The 21071-nt window shown below is 36.4% G+C and overlaps 1 protein-coding gene across 1 annotated transcript in view; it reads right to left on the reverse strand.

The window, feature by feature from the left end:
• Window positions 1-1729: 1729 nt before the first annotated feature.
• BAZ2B (bromodomain adjacent to zinc finger domain 2B) overlaps window positions 1730-21071 on the reverse strand; it is an 83052-nt gene continuing 63710 nt past the window's right edge. Inside the window, exons 24-36 of the mRNA XM_054277670.1 lie at window positions 17908-18151; window positions 16235-16297; window positions 14884-15028; window positions 11547-12211; window positions 10767-11040; window positions 10457-10612; window positions 9827-9987; window positions 8616-8926; window positions 8095-8230; window positions 6124-6270; window positions 5143-5405; window positions 4355-4498; window positions 1730-3193 (exon numbers count right to left, since the gene is read on the reverse strand). Coding sequence (XP_054133645.1) covers window positions 3040-3193; window positions 4355-4498; window positions 5143-5405; window positions 6124-6270; window positions 8095-8230; window positions 8616-8926; window positions 9827-9987; window positions 10457-10612; window positions 10767-11040; window positions 11547-12211; window positions 14884-15028; window positions 16235-16297; window positions 17908-18151 — 2863 coding nt within the window. The 3' untranslated portion in view covers window positions 1730-3039. The remainder of the gene's footprint in view (window positions 3194-4354; window positions 4499-5142; window positions 5406-6123; window positions 6271-8094; window positions 8231-8615; window positions 8927-9826; window positions 9988-10456; window positions 10613-10766; window positions 11041-11546; window positions 12212-14883; window positions 15029-16234; window positions 16298-17907; window positions 18152-21071) is intronic.

A 21071-nucleotide genomic window follows, 5' to 3' on the forward strand; every position in this document is an offset into this window, starting at 1 on the left:
ACACCATCGCCCTCTCCCCCCGCCTTCACACACACGCTCAGCAACTTACACATAATAAATTGTTTAGCCGGCACCTACACGTTTTGAGGGAGACAAAGTCACTTTTCTCGGAGTCACTGCGCCCAGGAAGCAGTCCGTAAATAACAGGCCTTCCGTGTTTTATAGCATTTTATTTGATTGCACACTCTGTGATCCACGGCTGAAGCCTGGTCTTTCACTGTTCTGAATCCTAGGTGACAACCACCGTTAAAAAGAAGGCTTTAGACCTCTTTAAAGATACATATTTTGATTTTCAGCTGCTTTTTTATCATCCCATTTTTGCCAAAGAGATTACAAGAGACAAAAGAGTACTCACACTCCACCATAGCATTCTTCATTGAGTACCATTATAGTATTTATAAAATAGTAAGTTTGAAAGTTTCAGAATGAATTCTGTAAACTAAGACTGGTCATGTTTGTTCAGAAAGTATCAGCACACTGGAAAATTCTTCCTCTTAAGAAAACATACAAACATCAACAGGAGGGAAAATTAGCAAAGAGGAAACGTTACCAACATTTTTCTAGTGGTTAAATCCCTGCTCTTTTCTATGGATTTATGAGGGAATATGCATGACTCAAGCTGGCTATTCAAATATTATATTTCCTGTAAATTTAATTTTACTGCAAGAGAAATGAAGACACTGGCTGTTAGCAAGGAAAGTGATACACTGGCCATGTCAAGTTAGAGGTGATGCTTGTCTCACTGTCATCACTCTAGGAGCAGATGTTGCCACCTTCCTTGCTGTTCAGCTGAATTGGGATACAAACTGAAAAAAATGCAACTGGTACTATAGATATTATATGTAGTGTAGCTAGTGACCTGTCTGATATTTCAGAAAACTAACAGGTCTAGTATTGCAGAGAAAGCATAAACCAGCACAAAATCTGAAAAAAATCATCGAAGAACTAGATTTCTCAATTACCTAAGCATATTTATAACATCTTCTTACAAGCTTACCATCATAAATTCAAAACATTAATTAATCTTCACATCTCTGGTACATGTCAGCAAACCTCTTTACTGAAGTCTTCAGAAAGGTCATGAAAAGGCACAGAGCAGCCAGTGTGGAAGTTCACGTTAGCATGTAAGACTGTCTGACACCCAAATGTGATTTTTTTATTCAAAGTAATAAAGATTATTCTAACAGAACTTTGTAATAAAGTAAATATTACTGAACAAGATATTCTGGGGAGAGCAATGGAAACATTAATTAAAAAATAGGCACTAAGACTCAAACACGGCAGACCTAGTTTAAAAGCAAAAACCAACACCCCAACATTATTTTGAGAGAAACGCAGATATTGCAGTTCCACAATATCTGTTTGTAATTTCTGTATTTTCTTTAGTCAGAGCAAGGAGTATGATTAATGCCCTTCTACAGGCCAAAGAAGGGACAGAACCTTACAAGGACAGCAGTTTTCAGGAACATGACCAAACATGTGCATTTCCATGTCTGTAAGGACAGTGATCTCAACCTTGCACACCTCCATTATTTACAGGCAGGGAACTTCTCTCTGACTGCTTGGCAATTGCTTCCTTATGAGCTACTATTAAATGGCCAAGAGAATTAGATGCATCATAAAAAGAACTCAATGTTAAATGCAAGACTCCCAAGATATTAGCTAAAAAATACCCCAAACCAAAAAACCTGTATACATAGGACCTGAAGTATTAAAATTGTCAAGAAAATCTGGTTTGCAAAACAGTCTTTTATTGTATCCGTGCCACACATACTAGTGAAAAATAACACTCCTAAAAAGGGAAAAGAAAAAGAATGCTACCTTTCCACAACATTTCTTTTAAATAAAACTTCAAGTACTCTTACATTAGTACAAAAAAAATTCCGATCTATTTGCCCCAACAGGCCACCACAACACACAGTAGATAAAACACAGTGGTTACAAATGTCTTCTTCTGTTATTCTGTGGCAAGGCAAATGGAGGAAATGTTTCTATGAAAAAATACTGTGTGCGTAGGAAATTGTCACAATTTTCTTCCACATGGATACAAATAATGATTATACTTGGATTTGAGGCCGTGGGGGCTTGAAATCATATAACAAAATAGAAAAATGGAAAACTAATATCCCCTACACCCTGTTTTAAAGGCAGGCACTACCAAGATTAAGGAGACTCCACAGTGTTGGTAGAGGATAATTACTGTACAAGCCATAGAGCTATAATTACCTTAAGACTAAAATAAAATGCTACCATCCTCCTAAGGCATAAACAATAATGTCTGCAAACAATATGTACACATCATACATATTTAAAACAAGACTTAATATAAACAATAATGAACAGTATATACATGTCTCAATTTTTCTTCACTGTCTTGAAATACAATTTAACTACACAAGTGATGCAGCAACATATATATAAATGTACTTGTAACTCTACAGTAAAGTTTAATTTTTAGTGCCTTCACAGCACATCAGTGTAAACAGTTTTACTTGGCTTTGTTTTATATTTTAAAACATTCCTTGTTGTATTTTCAATATTTAAAGCAATTTTCTAGTTCTTCCTTTTCACAGAAAACGAAGATTCTGAATGCTGTATAATCATAAATAATTCATAAAATTAAATACATTCACTAAAAAATAAACTACAAAGTAAAAAAAATGAAAAATAGATATTTATTGAAAGGGAAAAGAGAACCATTTCCCCAAGTAGAGCTCTGGTGGTTGAATATTCAGTGCGTTTTGATAAATTGCTATTGCACTATAACACCCCTTTCTTTGAAATTCTTTGGGTGTGCTTCCCTGTTCTACCTAAATTAGTTTGTTAAAACACACAATCCAATAACCAAGGGGCCATGGTTGCTGTAGGAGTGAAGCCTTTAAAACTAGTATCACAACTCCGTGATATTCTGAAGGAAAAAATTAGTTACGTATGTGCCTTGCACTTCCATGTAAATATAGTTCACATTGCTGGTCTTATCAGTCCTCATTTAAAAGAAGGAAAAAAAAAAGAAAAGAAAAAAAAAGAGTCCTAGTAGCTTCAGCTCACTTTGAAAATCTCTGTCCATTTTTTTTCAAAATACTTCCTCATGTTATGGCCAGCCCTGCCTATGTCAGAATCATCTTCATTGAAAGTTTCACAGTTGTCAAAAACAAGCCTGACATCCAGCGAAAATGCTTCAAGATTAGGGTACCTAAAAAGAAGAAAAAAGTGAATGATTTTTGGAACACAGAGAATCACAGAGGAAAAATATTTCAACTAAATGAGAAAATATTTAAGTAAGAATTTAAATTAGAATTTCTAACAAGAAAATTAACATCAGTGAAAGGAAATACTCTCTTGTCACTGTTTTGTTATTTTCCTCAAAAGTTTTGTAAGGTAGAATTTCATGCCTATACTCGAAAACAAACTTCTAGAAAACAAATTCCTCCCACTCTTCAACAGCTTTCTAGCTAAAATGCTATGGCTGTTTTTCATTTATGCATCTATTCTTGCATTCAGGGTCCTTTCAAAATGTTGAGTAGAGCTTAATTTATCTAAATGAGGAACAAATGTGTGCAAAAAAAGGCTGCCCGTATAATCTTGTAATCACTGTCTTTGCTAATTCTTTTTATTATCCTGAACATACCCCTGAATGGCCCAAAGAGTGTTCCAATATTCATAGGAATTATTAAAAATCATAGAAGTTACAAGTCTAGTGATATGAACACATGGGGAGCATTTAAATCTCATATTCATGGAAGGAAAAGTCTGAAGAGGTTGAAAAGCTTCTTGTGCTATCCTAGGGAAGCTGCTGTGTGGAGCCAACAATGCAGAGGGTCCATCTTCACAGATTCATTAGAGCATAGGGATATTAACAAGCAGGGAAGGTACATAGAGGCATGTAGTGTGGTCTTTTCTTCTAAGAATCCATGCAATTTAATTTTAGGACTATAAAATGATTAACCACCATTACAGGAGTGTTACCTACAACAGAGCTGGCATTGCCCTCCACAGCCACATCATTTACAGGGACTCCAGAAGCTTAAAGCCTACACAGCTGGTTCTCTCTGACACGCAATAACACTAAGGGGTCTCCATGAAAAAAGGTTCCTTTTGATTGTTTTGGTGCATTTGACCTGGCAGTTTTATTGTTTTTCAGCCAGTTCCTCACATTCTCCTATCCAACATGCTATTTCACTTGGATATGGCAAAGATAAAAGCATACAATGAAGAATTTTTATTTTGACTGTAAAAGTAATCACAGATGTGTCAGAGCAGAACAATATAGTTTGGCTAATTTTAAACATGTATTGTATTTCAGTGTTTAAATATTTTTAAAATGTAAAGTACAATTTACAATAGGTTTACTTACTGTCCACTAGTTAGCTTGTCTCTAATGGTAGAAAAGTCCATAGGTTTTTTAATAACTTTCTTATAACCAGGAACAAGTTTCAAGTTTACAGGAAGTAGGAAAGGCCAGGCATCTTCATGAGTTTCCAATTCTGAGAGAATCATACTAAATAAGATAAGGTTTTGAATCAGTATTTTTATATTTTATTCATACATTCACAGTGTTTTCACTATTACATGAATTCCTATGAACTGCCAAACTATTCACTTTACAAAAGGAAAACTTTATTCTGCGCCCTGTTGAAGGCTGAGAACAATGTACATAGAGACAGACAACGAAGTAACTAATATAGCATTAAGTTCTCTCCAGGCGACCCATGTGAGATGAAATTCAATGATCAACATTCCTAAAGAAAACATGGTCCTGCAACTATGATCCTCGGTGTAAACCATTTGCAAACCAGCTGCTAAAGCTGACTTTAGTCAAAACTGCAGGAGTGTGACAAGGCTGAGCAGTGTCCCTTTTGACTGAGCAGCAATGCTGCCACAGCAGATGGTTCAGTGTGCCCGTTTGCAGCGGACACTGTCCTCGGTACCCTTGAGAGAGGTGTCAGTGCCACCGCTACCGGGGCTGGCCTTCGCTCTTGTCCCACGAGACACTCGTGTGTGCAGGTATGCACACACACACGTGTATAGATATGTACATTTGTCAAAGAACAGCATTCCTGTTTCCCAGAACAGACAGAAAAAGGATCAAGTACTACTTGTTTCAGTAAGACTTACCCCTAAATTTAGCATCTGACACTTTACCTGCATATAGCCAGGTCCTTGGAGTCTCCATCTCTCTTAGGTTTCTTAACAGCAGTGCAAGTTTCTTGCTTTAACTGGCTTACACAAACATTTTCATCCATTTTTCTTTTTTTGGGGTCTGTTTTTCCTCTTTTTAAGGCAACGCTTGTAGTTGCAGAGTCTTCATCCTCTGTTTCCCCTGCTAATTTCCTGCTTCTCTTTTGTTCATTACTTTTTTTACCTTTAATTTGAAGTTTTTTTATCTTTAGAGTTTGACCACTTGCCTACAATAGAGACAACTGAAATAAGTAATAACCTAGAAATTACAGAAACCTCTGTTAACACTGATAGACAATAATGAAGATCAGAAACAGAAGCACCAAAATAAATTAAATATTTAATATTAGAGATTATTCACTTTTTGCTCTTCTCTGAAGACAAATAAGGCTGCAGAAATTCCTGGTACTCATGACCTAGGCTCTCAACTTGTGACAATACAAATGCACTTGGCATTCAAATTAGTACAACAATACCTCCTAACAACCAAGTTGGCATACATTTAGACAAACATTAGTACATTAGTCCATTACTAAATGACTGATACAAACATACAAAAAAAAAATCACAACGTTTTTTTCTCTGATTTTTCTTTTGAAACAGAACCTGACACATTGATCTGTCAACACTTAATGATGAAATTTCAAAGACAAATACTGAATAAATTTTAAAAAAGCAATGAAAAATTATGGTATTGAATAAGCATGAAAATTCTGAACGACTTACATTTAAAAGCCCATAGTTTAGAACAAATAAAACTATAGCCTTTACTGCTACTAAAATACAAGTTAAATAAAACTACTGATTTCATAATTTAATGAGAGCTCCCCATAAAATATATAGACCATTATTTTCACCGAAAAAAGCACTGGTAGACCTGTAACTCTACCACATATAATAAACCAGTCACTTGCTCCAGCCCCTTCATGCTGACAGGAGTGTTACCTTTGCTATGCAGGCAGGACAGAACCAGTCCCCATCTGGGATAGTGCTGATCTTGGGTCTGTGGCAGTAGGTGTGACAGCCTTTATCACAGCCATCACAAAGGAGCAGCAGTTCCTCATTATCTCCCTTTCGACAAATTTGGCAGTACTGTAATTGATGAAAAATGGGTTTAATTCAATTTTCAAAATTTGAAACACATAAATGGTACCTAAATTACCCTTCTCCTTCAAACACATAAATTCATTCTCAAAAATACTTTCATTTTACTTCAGTCAGAATCTGCTAGTGCTCATATCCATAGAGGAATATACGGAGTATGTAAGGACCTAAATTAAAGGCTACATTTGGGGAACATGTTGGAAAAGCAATTTATTTATTATAAGACCAGTGTCCCTAGAGCACAAAAAAAGATGAGCACTTTTTCATAATTCATTAATGTGAGTGAGAAGTAAAGGTATACCTATCAAAACCTGTTGGCCCAAACATACTATCTCAGAAATCTTCTCTTCATTTATGCCCATACTGTATATGAAAATTGTTATTTAATAAAGACAATTTATATTTTACAAGGGCATTCCCACATAATAATTGGTAGGATCTTATCCAAGGGCAACCATGAACAAATGCAGTAAAGCAAAACAAATGATCCCAGCACTTCCTAAAATTCACACTAACTTAAAAATATCTAAAGGACTGCCAATTTTCTTAAATACATTGTGTGATTTTGCTAATTACCTTCTTTTTAGACATATTTTTCAGGAACTTAAAAAATCTTCAGATATTTTCACCAAATACATGATTAAACATATTAAACATACACCATATGTTTAAACATACAGTTTAAACATACAGCAGAATGTTTATTGGTATCACAGAATACTCTGAGTTGGAAGGAACGCATCAGGATCATCAAGTCCACCTCTTCAGTGAATGGCCCATACAGGGACTGAATCAGTGACCTTGGTGTTATGAGCACCCTGCTCTAACCAACTGTGTTGTAATTAAATGCAAAGAATATTTAAACCAAATTGAGAGGGATACGTTTTTTTCTGATATAATTATTGAAGTATATATATAATATTATTACTTCATGTTGAAACGTTCCAATGTCTTTTCACGTGGTCCTACCAAATTCATAAGCGTTTTGCACTAAAGTTATTGCTTAAAGCTAACAGCTATATAAACTCAAAAGTACAGTCTGACATTACAGCCTTTATTTAAATCATCCTTTAATTGTCCAGATGTAATTAGAATTTATATAGGAGTGACAGAAATTAAAAAATTAGGCAAAGGACCACAAATGGAAGAACCACTTTTGCCACCATCTACACAACACTGATCATACTTGATCACATCATAGTCACTACTGCTGTAGTAACAAGTTTTGTGCTCAGGAACTTGAGGTTCAGAGGTCCTTGAAATTTTGACATATTCTCTTCATGTGCTTTTTTTATATATGTAGTTGACACAGACTGACCTGCTGAATGTACATGGAAACAGATATTTCAGCTTGTCTCTTCACACACTAATTTGTATGTTCAGTTTTAAGAACTCTGCATGCAAAGAAGCTGCATATTTGGAGCATCTCAACTTTCTGAAAAATGAAATCCCTAATGAAGGATACATGATGTTGAACCTCCATAAAACTTGTGTCACGGGTGAGGTTAGAAACACTCCATTAGAACCAGTATATTTCATCAGATGGAGCAAGATGACTTTTACCTCTATGTCATCATCAAAGAATAATTACCATCTTAAATAACGTAACCATTTACAAGAGCTTTCTATCTTAGCAAGTTCAGGATGCTGAATTTGGCAATCAAGGGACAATCTTTTCCATTAGGCTTATTCATCTGTGCACAATGTACAGTTTAACTTTGTGAGGTTTTATGTGAAGTAATACGAAATACATTAACTTAAAATGTCTGGAGTTGGAACACAACATACAGCAAAAACAGTTTAGATACTTACAACTTTCATAATGGATTTTTCCCATGCTATTGATTTCTGTAACTGCTGAATGCACAGAGCTACCTGAGCAGCACTGCGTGCTTCTGACAGTGCCCTTCTCCACACCCTTAGCCCTGGAGCAATATCCTCTTCAGTTCTGCATTAAAATACAAGCAAATTAAGTAGGTCACACCTGTGTTTGTTCATGTTTAAATGTGAGACAATCATTATCACACCGAAAGCCAAGCAATGACGAAACATACACAGCCAATAAGTATAAGGTTTAAGCAACTAAATTTGATGTAGTGCACAGACTGTGGCTACGTGCCTCAAAGCTTAGTCACAACCAGTTAAATGTAAGATAACTTTGCAAGAATATTAACAAACATAACAAAAAATTCTTTACAAAGCACCATGCAGAATAAGATGATCCATATGGATCACAGACATACAAGAAAGTACATAGATAACAGGCAATAAGAAAATAGGCTCCAATTAGCAAAGAAGCACAATAATTTTTCAAGTTAATCTCAATAACCTACCCGTCACCATCACCACTAATAGATGGTGCAGGAGCAGGGACAGTAACTGTGCCCACATTATCCAGTTTGATCTGAATGGTGGTACTTAAGGGGCTCTTCAGATACCTTCGCTCTATGTTCCGCTCCAAGTCAGCGAGCCTGGTTACAGCTATATCTAGAGGGTTGTCACTCCTCCGCTCTAGAGAGCTGGCACTGCCTTCTCCGCCTCCAGCACAATCCCCATCGTGCTTCTTGTGCAATCTAGTAATTGACTTATGTTCACGATATACCAAGTCGTCTCTCTCTGATGCAGGTTCAGGACACAGCCAACCCTATGTCAATAGAAAGGTTTGGGCATTTATTGGTTGCTGTTAACTCAGTGTGTAATCAGAGGAACTGTTTTATGGAATCAAACTAAGTAATTGAAGCGCTGTTTCCAGTAGATCTTGGTTACTTGTGATCCATCTGTAGAGACATTTTCCAAAATATCCAGAGAACTAAAATAATTAATCAAGAAACACAAGCATTACTGGACTTTCTGAAGGGACCTTTCTGCAACAGTCTGCATTTTTACCCCCTTGTGAAGTATCCCGTTCTCTTGGCTGAAACATCAGAACAGGTCTACCTGCTCATCAGGCTCAGGAGGCTGTATCAGGACACAGGAAATTAACATCCATCTCATGCCAAAAACTAGATCCCAAACACTGCACCTGTACTATAGCCAAACATATGCAATTTGATAACCTTACACCCACCTTGGAAAATTTCAAAATCCAGAGAATTCTTAACTGTATCACACTCATAATCATTACATGTTCTCCATGGCTCTACAATACCCAAGCAAATTATTCTGATGTACTTGTAGACATTTCTGAAAGCATTAACAGCAAAAATCACACAACCCAGGCAGAACTGTGGCAACCTCCCCAAGAGTTAAGCAGTCTCTGTGAAATACGGTCTTTGCATTCAGAGAAGGTTAACAAAATGTACATGGAACTGCACTGTAGGAGAACATTCTCCAGGAACTGCCAATCTGAGCATCTCCAGCTGAAGACTGAACTGCAATAAAATGTTTCAAACACAAATCTCCATGATACTGCACAGTGCATCTATTTCATTTGTAGGCAATTTGGATGGAATAAGAAGGCACTTACCAATACACAAAGACTGCTATCTGCTTTAAATTCATACCGCTTATTTTAAAGAGACATTTTACTGAAAGTTGGTTTTACCTTAACTTGTAAACTAGCTGATGCAACTCTCCTCTCTAGATCTTCCACCTGCTGAAGAACAGCAAGATCCATCTCCATAGCTTGCTCTTCTACTGACCAGTTTTCCACAACATCCCGAGTTACCTGGTTATCTTCATTTTCATTGATATCAATAATTGCAACTGTATTTGAGAATCACATTTTTATTATTTTAATTAACATTACAATTGCACTGGTAAACTCAAGCTGATTTACCCGTCACTCCAGTCAAATGCTGAAAAACTGTTGTGAAAGTGTACTATTCTTAAAATACCCAATATGAACAACAAATTCTGTATGCTTTGAAACTTGCAATTTAAGGGCAGGAAAGGGAAGGAAAGGCCAAGTGTTACAGAGATGGAAAGAGCTTCAGAAGGTTACCCACGCTTAAGAAGGTTACTTATATCATGAGAACTATTTACATTACATGGCATTTCTCTAATACAGTAAGTTTCCAGAACAGGGCTGGTGAAAATGCAGCTACAGATGAGGAGACCTGTAACTTTTTTCTCCAACCACTACTTTAACTCTCCTGCTAAACATACCCCAGGAGAGTTCTATATCTGTTGTCTGGTGCCCCAACATCATGTGTAACAAATATAAACTACATACCATCCTTGTTTTTGATGCAGGCCAGAGTGATATAATCCATGTGTTTCTGTATCTGCTTTTGTAAGGCCTTTTCTCTTATTCCCCTGAGATGCAGCACTTTAAGCAAAGATTTTAGGTCCTCTGGATCAGTAATCCTCCACCATCCATACTGCATTTCTAAATCAAGACAAGCATATGAACACTTTGCAGGTGCTTTTTATATGTGATCACACATGATCTGATTAGAAAATCAATAGGCAAATTATTAAAACAATTGTAACATGACAGAGACACTGCAGAAATTATCACCTTACTGTTGCATTACACTCACCTTCTGGTATAGGCTTTGGGTTAGGATAATCTACAGGTTTGGCTACCTCAGCTGCTGTAGAAGGGGCAGAAGCTATTTTTTCAGCTTGTAGTGCTGGTGATTCACTTTTACTTGCAGGAACACTAGATGCCAAGAATGAGTTACCATTCACTTCTGATAATCCCAGCCCTGATCCAAGAGCAGGTAAAGGAGATGGAAATGGAACATTTGAAGTAAGAACTCCTGTAGGCCATCCACAAAACTGAAGTCCCATTATAGGTAGTCCTGTCTTCATCTGCTGGAAAGCACAACTACCATTACTATAACCAAGAAACCTAAATTATTATTAGGATGCTATTTGTCAAACAATACTCAAAACACAAAGAAAGCCTTTACTCAATACTTCAGTTAGTTTCAGAAAAACTCATGTAACACTGACATGTAATACTTATTAGGGCCCTGTTAATGCTAAAAAACAATAGCCTCTAAAGGTAGGCTTTGGTGTGTTACACTTCTAAAAACTAGTTTGTATTTACTTGCTTTTCATTTAATACCAGTACCACTCTAAAAGCCAAATTAATTACTGAAATGCACGTACAAAATATCATACATTGGCTTACTTGATACATCATAATCTAGTATTATAAAATTTCTGTATTTAGGTACTAACATTTAGAAATAGAAAAAAAATTTTAAAATGCAGATATAATGATTGCAGGTCTGTGAAATAATTTGTATAAACAGACGTCCTGCCCAAATAAACTCTGCAAATTCAAGCTATTCAAAAATTAATTTATTTACCTGCAGCGGTGACAATGCAAAAGGACTTAATCCCATTGGACTCTGTGCAGAGGTTGAGCCCAGAAGAGGAGATGGAACAGGTGAGGGTGAGTTTGATGGTGGATGCGACTGAGGAGTGAGTGGAGCTGTAGTGGCTGGTGTGTCCACATGGGTGACTGAAGTGTCATCACAGGGCACCCGCGGTAACAGGCTGAACCACTGCCTGCTTTTCTCAGTAAGAGTCTTTAACAACTGATCATTTGGAATTAGTGGAGAACTGTAAAATTTTCCTGTCCCACTGGCATTAGGACTGAAAAGATTATTAGATTCAGGCTTCTCAACGGAGCTTTGTGATGCAGGGGGTTGAAGACTGCAGAGAGAGTTTTTTGAGTTACTCGGGTAAGATAATGTGCAGCCATTTGCTGCACTGCCATTGGGTTTTGGGGACATAGTATCAGACTCAGGTGGCATTTTTGCTACCTCTAACAGTTTGCTTAATTTTGAAAATGACCCTGGCTTTTGTAAAAACAGGTTAGTGCTGTCCTTTTCTTTCAGATTTTCCTTTTGCTCACAGTGAGTTGTAGCTAAGCAATGCAATTTTTCTTCTGATTCAAATTCTTCTTCTTTGATATGCATACTCTCTTCTTTTTTTAACTTCTCTTTTTCTTTTGCAATTTCTTCTAGACCTAAAAAGGTGCAAGAAACACAGATTACCTGTAACAGATCAATCATTTTACGAACTTCTTATAATCCTAGTTTGAATTAAAAATAACTTCGTTTTTGGCTCAACACATGTTAGATTCCCATGTCTTTGCTGTTGTTGCTGTTAATGAAATCCCTTCTCGCTTTACAGCACACTTTGCCAAAGGAGCAAGTTTCTAGCCATACAGACTTAAACACGACTAAACACCTCTAGGAAACATCCCCTCAACGTGGCTAACACACTACTGAATTCATCCAGTACTACATCAGAAGCAGTTTGCCAGTGCAAAGTCTGTGAACGGGACAAATTTTTGCCAACTTTCTTTTTGCAGACCTCTGCATGCCTCATCGAGAAGCTTCTCTGGTGATATCAAGAGAGTGCAGTGTTTTCACTCCTAAATTTATTTTTGCAACTGATTGTTTCAATAAACACACGGTCAACTATGAAACAGAGAACCAAAATTCCTGTTACAAAAATATTCCCCAAATACCAAAATAACATTAAACATTTTACTTCTTTCAATACAAATCATTAACAACTTTAACTGTGCAACAATATCAACAGTCTATGAAGTTTAATTCTCTTTCAAGAGCCATGCAGCATGACTGGAACTCCACACAACTAAGCAGACAACTAACATCTAATCAATTTAAAATACAGCAAGCAGAAGCTGATTAAAAATAAAACAAGTTTATTCAAACATAGGAGGTGCAAAAAATCTGAAAATCTAGCTTTTATGAAAGGAAAAGACTTTTTTTCTCTGCACTACTAGTCTTTCTTAACTATTTCTCTTCTACCCTTTTATTGACTGCTAACTCAGACAAAAGGTCTTTAAAAGTATAAAATGCTTTTAAATAGTGAACTGATTGCATAAGGGGAAGGAGGCAGAAAATCCAACTCCTTATTTTATCAGATACCATAGTCACAAATAAACACACAGCTTACAGTTCACGGCAAGTGCATCTACAAATATTTACTTGCTCCTGAAAAATGGTAATTTCTACGAAGAAGTTACATTCCCTCTTATTAAAACTCCAAAATGTCTTCACAGTTATTGTCTGTATCAAGATATAAACAATTTAGGTATCAGCATAAAACTCCAAAATGTGTTCATAGTTATTGTCTGTATCAAGATATAAACAATTTAGGTATCAGCATAAACATGAAAATGACTAAATGACTACACAAAAGGGATAGAGAAGTTTTGTTTAAATGGACAGACCATTCAAGACTTTACGTCTCCTATTGCCAAGATTTAGGGTTAGGGTTACAGAATTAGAAATAGATAAAGTGTAGAATTTACATAAAGAGGGCAAACTAAGAGCTGAGGGGAAAGGGAGGCAGGTGAAAATATAAGAATACCTCTGTTTTCCTTTTCAGGGAGATTAAACTTTCATTAAGACAACATTAAAAAACAGAGGTTTGCCCTACAGCTCTTGGCTAAAACTTTGTGTGGGTTGGTTTGTGTGCGTTTTTTTAATATTTTAAGACAGGTAAGTACATGTAAACTATTTTCTTTGTGTATCATTTCCAAAGTGTTTGGGAATTCATCTGGTTAAAATACAATGAAATACGGCAAACCAAAGAAATGCAAGCAGCACATTCTGTATGCAGCTACTTGTGCAAAACCGTTCCTAACACGGAGCATAACTTAATGCGGAGCAAGAGACAGACAGGAAAGTACTTTTTATGCTAACCATTTTAGAAAGAGAATTTGATCATCAAGATTACATTTAGGAGAAGTTCTACGGCTCATTTTTGGACCACAAACCAGGCTCAAATTTCCTACTATGCTGTACTGTTACAGTTAATTAAACAGTTCTCTAGAATATGTAATTCGCATGAGATCATGCAATTCTGATATGCATCAGATATTTTTCTTGTTATTTTTTTGAAGGAAAAAATGTGAGAGAAATGAGGTTTTGGTTCACCTATATGAAAATTAGAAAGGATTTCTCTGTGGCCAAAATGACAGTTTATGTTTAAAAATTCCAATACCAACAAAAAAGTCAGGTTAATACAAAATTTCTGCATCTATCCAATTAAAAGTGTGTGAAAAATTCAACCACAGTTAATATATAACTGTTACAAGTCCAAAATTACATTTTAGTTTTAGCAAAGTGATTCCAGCAATTGCTGGCTAAAGAAACATCGATTGGTAAAATATAGACACTAAATCATGTCGTTTATTAGAAAACAAGATACTTCACTGCATGAAAGTAATTGTCATATTTTTGCAGCCATCTATCCTATTTTCGTGCACAGAACAGTCTGTGCCTTTGCAGAAAATCTGAGGATGAAAATTTTTTCTGCATTCTATGGTCCTCCTGATTTTCATACACAGAGATCATTGCCATAGGGAAAGGTGAAATAGTTCAGAATCAAGAAACTTTGCAGGTAGGTAAAAGCGCGACATGTAGAAGTATAACAACTGAAAGCTTCCGAAATACCAATCCTTGTTTTGTATTACCTGATCTTTCACAACCAGAAAGAGACACCAGAGAATCACATAAGGGGTGAGTTCTACTGACAGCAGCCGGAGGCCATCTGGCTGAGGGTGAAGACCTTGCTGCACAAAGCCAGCACCTCCAGAGATGGGCAGAACGTCCTGGCCTTGTATGCCTGTGTGTGCCACCATTCCTTTATGGCTCTTACCTTCACCACTTTCCATGCCTTCTACAAAAATACCACCACACTGGGGCAGGATCCAGTACCGGCGCCTGTAACGATCCTGACCAAACATCATTGAACGCAAACAGTGGGAAGCTTCAAATAACTTCTTTCTGTACTGGCTTTGTTGCTATTTAAAAAAGGGAGAGCATTATAAATTGGTGGGCGGTTAAAAAAAAATGTCATTATTACAGAAAACATCTGGCTGCCAGACTGAACAGAAGCTCAAGGGTCAGACAAGGAGGCCCTCTCAGAGACTCGGGACAGTGCTGTGTCTGTGTGCATCTGTGTGATATTCTACTCGCAATCACTGCCTCCATTATTTCACTTACAAAACTTCCTTTAAAAAAATCTATTAAAGTACTCCCTGGCTAAACCTAGCTTTATCCTCTAAAAACACACTGCAATGGTGCACCTTGTCTTTTTATCCCTGACTCTCAAAAAGCAGTGGATTAAAGAAAGATATCATTGCACAAGAACAGCTGAAATCCTAATAATTACACAGCATCAGCAAGTGGTAAACAGAGCCCTGAAGATGATAATGCAACTGTTGATGGGAGACTAGTGAGATATATCAACTGTTCATAAAAGAATGACAATAACAATACACAAAAATAAACTCTGTCTTTGAACATAACACAGCTCTTTGAGGGGGGCCAACAAGAACTTCAGTTAGTTTATTCAGTTCTTGCTCTGCTAAATTGACACTGATGGGACTCAGGTGGAATCCTGGACTGCTAATTTACTGCAATTTGGAACATAAGGGAAACCAACACATGAAGTCTTACATGACAAATAGGAACAATAAAAATATGGGTCATGAGTACCCCTAAATACAACATTATAACTTTCTCATTTATACTGCTCTTCCAATTCTATTGCTGCTTCTTTCAAAATGTGAAGCCCAGACAGTTCTGTATTGGCTTGGAGCACAATGGCAGAAATCACCATAAAAAGAAGGGCATGAGAACAACAATTCATTGTATAAGTGAAGCCACTGCTTCTGATATACAAAATTTGTCATCACTTTCTAAGATCAACAAACAGGAATATGTGAAGTAGATCTGGATAAAAATTACATTATTCTCTGAAGTGCAAATATATTATCAACTATTACTATTAACTGCCTTTTGAGTGACCTCTACTTAGTGCCACCGGACGAAACTCACAGTTCAGGTGTCACGAATTGGAGTGTTATTCATACTTTCACAAAACAAGAGTAGACACTTATTTCAATTTATATTAACTCAGAGCATTGAAATTTACATTTAATATAGTAACTCATAACACCCAGTGATCACATTTGTAGTAGAAAAAAAGAGTAATGATCTCTCACCTTTGTCAGTTTTTCAATCTGCTTCTCTAATTCTTCAACACTTGCTGTCTGATCCCCGTCATCCTATAATCACCAAATATACTGTCACACCATATATTTATTACAGGATAAAATCATACTACTATGTCTTATCATTTTTACAGAAAAAAGATGTAACAGAAAATGAGAGGAAAATACTAAAGAGAAAAAATAAGTTCAAATTGTGTGCTTGTGCAATATATTTCACTAGCAACAACACAACTGAAAAGAGGACACACCTTGAATATTTTGAAACCACCCAGATATGGACAAAGGAGAAAGCTCATGTTTGCTGAAAACTGGAAGTAAATCAGTTTGTGCATGAACACAATACTACAGAATTTAATCTTGGTTTCTATGAAGCTTTTTAGATAGTCAAAATAATTTTAAGTGTTTCTCATGCATGAAATAATGGCATCCCTTAAAATCCTATCAGTAAGTCTTTGGTCAGTCTACATTTGCATTTTATTTCAATGTCTATGTGAAACTGTAGACACTGAAATTACAACTCTGCTATAAAAGTTACAGCTTCAATCCTGCTGATTTTTTAAGAGGAATGAGTTCATGATTTAAGTCTGTGGTTGCCTTCTTCTTGCCTGTTTAGAGTCTTTTCCATGACAAGAGTTTTAATTTAGTTGAAGAAAACCTTTGGAGATAGTAGTAATTTTCCAAAAGAATATGATCAAAATTATCTCCACCATAAGATACCAGTCTTGTATTTCTTGGCTTCGTACAAGTGTACCAGAGTAAGGCCATCTGAAATACTACATAGAATACAAATGCGATGGAATTTCTGGTAGATCAGAAAATTAATTTCTGTACTGTTACTGGAATTTTGGCTATGAAATGCCCAGTGCACCAACATAAGAGATTGTACAAGATGGAAAAGAATTGAGGGATCAACTTGAGATTAGAAATCTAAATATTAATCTTTTAAAAATTCTGAATTATTTTTAAGTACTTTGGGCTGTTCCTCTAAGGTAGTCTCTTAAATTGATACAAATTCTAGTACTTGAAATAAATCCACAATAGCAGCACTGAGAGCTATTCCTACACTAGAAATTAGCTGGGTTTCTAATTAAGGGTGTACTCAAACATCTGAGTTCACATATGTTGGATACATGCATTGTTCAAGCAGTCTTAAAAATCTTCGAACCTTGCATGAATGGATCATTTTCTGGCAAATAGAAAATACCCAGTGCTGGATCACGTGCTTGAAAACGTAGTATTTTCTATTGCTTGTGCCTTGTATAAGGTTCCATCCAGTGGAAGCCTGGGCATTTCCATTAAAATCCAGCTCAACAAGGTAAAAAATCTTTCGTTGATACTTCCTGTATTATATCTGACACTGACAAATAAAATTTATCATCTTGTGATCTAATAAAGTCAGGCAGTGATTATGTGGGGAAAGTTGTGAAAAAAATGCACAAGAAGATCACTCAAGCTTCAAAACAGAGAATGTTACAGGCAACTGCATTGTTCATTTTTTAGTTAACAAAATAATAAAAACTAATCAAAATTTAAAAACACTGGAGGTAAGTTATTCTTCCCTCCTCCCACTTTTTGGGAAACAGTGCCATATTACAGAAAAACAGAAGGAAAACAAGTTTTAGCTTATTTGCAAATAAAGTTTCACTATACTGACAATTCCCCACCTCATCCTCACAAACTTCTGCCTTTTTTCCTTTTTTATCATCTTTGTCCTCTTCATCCTCATCATCTTCATCTGCCTGATCATCGCTGTCATCGTCGTCATCGTCGTCGTAGTCGCTGTCCCCTCCCTTCCGCCGGCGCTTGCGGCCGGGCGCGGGCGGCTCCAAGGAATGGGGCTCCTCGCCTCCGTCCCCACTCCCCGCAGCATCTCTTTTACCAGTCTTCTTGGCATGAATGATTCTAAGCCTTGGAACACATGAGAAAGCGTGAAATGATGGATTATGGCTGCAGCATAAACATACCTCTCTTCCTATGTGATTGAAAGAAAATCATACATTTCAGATTTGAATTAGAGCTTCTGATCTATCATGACACTGTATTTTCTCAATATTTATTGTCACTAGTCAACAAGAAAAACTGTTTAAAACCCTTACTACTCGTGGTTCCATCCTGAATAGACTTTGTTTCTCCCAGGTCAATTTTACCGTGTAACTGTTCAGAAGAAATGAAACACAGGAGGGATTTCGAGAAGTCAGGAAAGACGATATAGAATAAAGAACCATTTCAACTTCTTTATCTTTTATTTAATGCATTTAAGAACTTGATGACAAAATACTTGTGTATACTGTCAGGGAGAAAAAAGCAAAAAGACTCACTTGGAAGTATGAAATTCTATACACTGCATGGCAACAGCAGGTTGATATTTTTTTTTAATTTTTTTATTTTTAGATTTTTATGAACTTTAAATATTATTTGACCTCAGTCCTTTAGCTGAGCTTTTTATTCTAAAGTACACTTTTTTTCCTGGGGAATTTTAGTTACCTCAAAACTAAAGATTACTCAAACTGTCATTTTTCCTTTTATGAAAGAAAAGGGAAACTTACATACCAGTTATTATGGTTGTAGTAGACCTCCTTCTTCTATAAAACCCCTATAAGACAAGATTCCACACAGCAAAAATTACAGTTCCACCTATCAGGGAGCTTGCAGGCAAACATGCTGAACCACAGGAGGTGTATATAGCCAGGCTGAACCAGTCACTTATCACGCAGACCAAAAACGCAACTGACTTAGAAGAGATTCATAAACGTGTAGAAAAGACAAAAGATTTTTAAAGAGATGACTGAAGAAGGTAGGATGGGAAAAGCAGAACGGTAACGACAAACACAATTACCAGGACGTAATTTTTCCTTGTCGTACTCCTCTCTCTTCCCATCCTACAGAACAATATTCCATACAGCAAGTAGCTACAAGTACAATGAGTGCTGTCCAAGTACTCGTTCCAGGGAATACTGACAAATGAACCAGCCTTCTAAAACACTGATAACCAGAGCCAGTTCTCAACAGCACAAACTGAAATGAAGGTGTCACTCTTCAACTGGGAACAGCGCTTTTTTTAGAAAAGACTGTTAGCCAAGAAATCATCAAAGGGACTTGAAAACTGCTGGGCTTTGGTTTCTTGGTATGGTTTTGTTATTGCTGTTGTTTTGGGTTGGGTTTTTATGCACTAGTTACTCCACTGGAGAATTTATAAAGTTTTATACATTTATTTTTTCCATATCAAGTGGATATTTGCCTGTTTTAGTGATTTAAAATATGTTTTAAAAAAATCTCAAGCCTTTTAGTGAATTTGGAAGCAAATAACATTTTCAGGTATTGTGCAAAAACCCTCAGTCTCACTGTGCATCAATACCACTCAGGCTATTGATTAAGTTTTTTAGAAAATTAATTTCCTTTTCAAGAGGATAACTTCAAGCTTCTTCACGTAGACTGGAAATTCCTGCCAATAAACAGGAATTAACTACCAAAATCACTAGTTAATGACTGGATTATCTGCTGCAGTGCTGGATGATTTTAGAGACAATTTACATACACTAAGATAATCTTGAAGACAACTCAGTAATAAAGCTGGCAAGCGAATGTTCCATGACCTGCCAACACCTCTTTCATATACCTAAAAGAAATCAGAAGAAACAAAAAAGGCTACTTTTGCTGAAAACAAAAATAAAGATGTAATGTTGTCAAGCACTAAAGGAAGCTTGCACAATACTGCAAATTATCAAGCATGCAAATGAACCAAAGATGCTCTTCTTTGATAGCACCACAAGCAGAAGAAGGCAGCAGTCCCTACTCAAAGCAGTGCAGAGGCAGAAACCAATGCCAGCATAGCTTTAAAAACATACAGTTATTTCAAGAAGCAGCATGATTTTCTGTTGTTGCCTAGACATATGGCTCACTGAGAGAAGAAAACCCTCACTTAGGAAACTGTTCTGTCTTTCTACTTTCAGGTATGGACCAAACCTGCATCTGCAATTGCTGAGAGAATCATGAAGTCTACTGACCTGTAAAAAGAGTGGGTGGCCCATCAGAGAACCAGATGATTGACTTAAGCCTGCTCTAATCTCAACTATAATGCTAACTAGATCACAGAAGGAAAATTCACCTTCTGACTTAGTGTTCATGCCTCCCCCATAATTTTTGCATGTATGTAGTAGGTAGTACCAAGGCAAAGAAATTCTGAACCTTGTACTTTTCACGTACTTCACCTTGCGTCTCAAAAAATTACAGTTTGGTAAAAAAACATTAGCATCTCCTACCTAAACTCAGGGTGCAATTTCTCCTCTTAGTGATGCTGGTTTTCATATACCATCATCATTTAGAGTTGAAATGGTTTCATTCAACAGAAATTAACTTACACAGAGCATACCAAAACACTGGCATGTGAAAAGAACACTGTTGCAGTGAAAAACTCAAGTCCTTTATAAAAACAAATTATTATAATAAACAAATTATTAAACCAAATTATTATTATCTAATTCTTTAAGAGGCAGTATTTCATTTTTATTCTGTTTTATGTTAATCTCGCTACAAAAGAGATGCCAAAGAGAAGACATGTAATAGAAAAGGAGATGCTGAGACTTTGATTATCTAGTATAAAAAAAAAACCACAGAATCATCTCAGGTGAGAGTCTGACCACAGCTGTCACATAGACAGCACAAAGAAAGATGACTTGATCATATGAGATAGGCACCTTTACAAAAAAAGGGATTAGTACCAAGATTCACAGCAAAATATGATAGAGAAGGAATTAGATGCAACCTCTCATTGTAGATCAGCTAAGCAGAAACAGTCCAGGCAGTTCAGAACTCAAATTTCCAACCATCT

The sequence above is a fragment of the Melozone crissalis genome, unplaced genomic scaffold, assembly GCF_028551555.1.
Source record: "Melozone crissalis strain CALT ecotype California unplaced genomic scaffold, PUWL_Pcris_2 ptg000023l_1, whole genome shotgun sequence".
Classification (NCBI taxonomy): domain Eukaryota; kingdom Metazoa; phylum Chordata; class Aves; order Passeriformes; family Passerellidae; genus Melozone; species Melozone crissalis.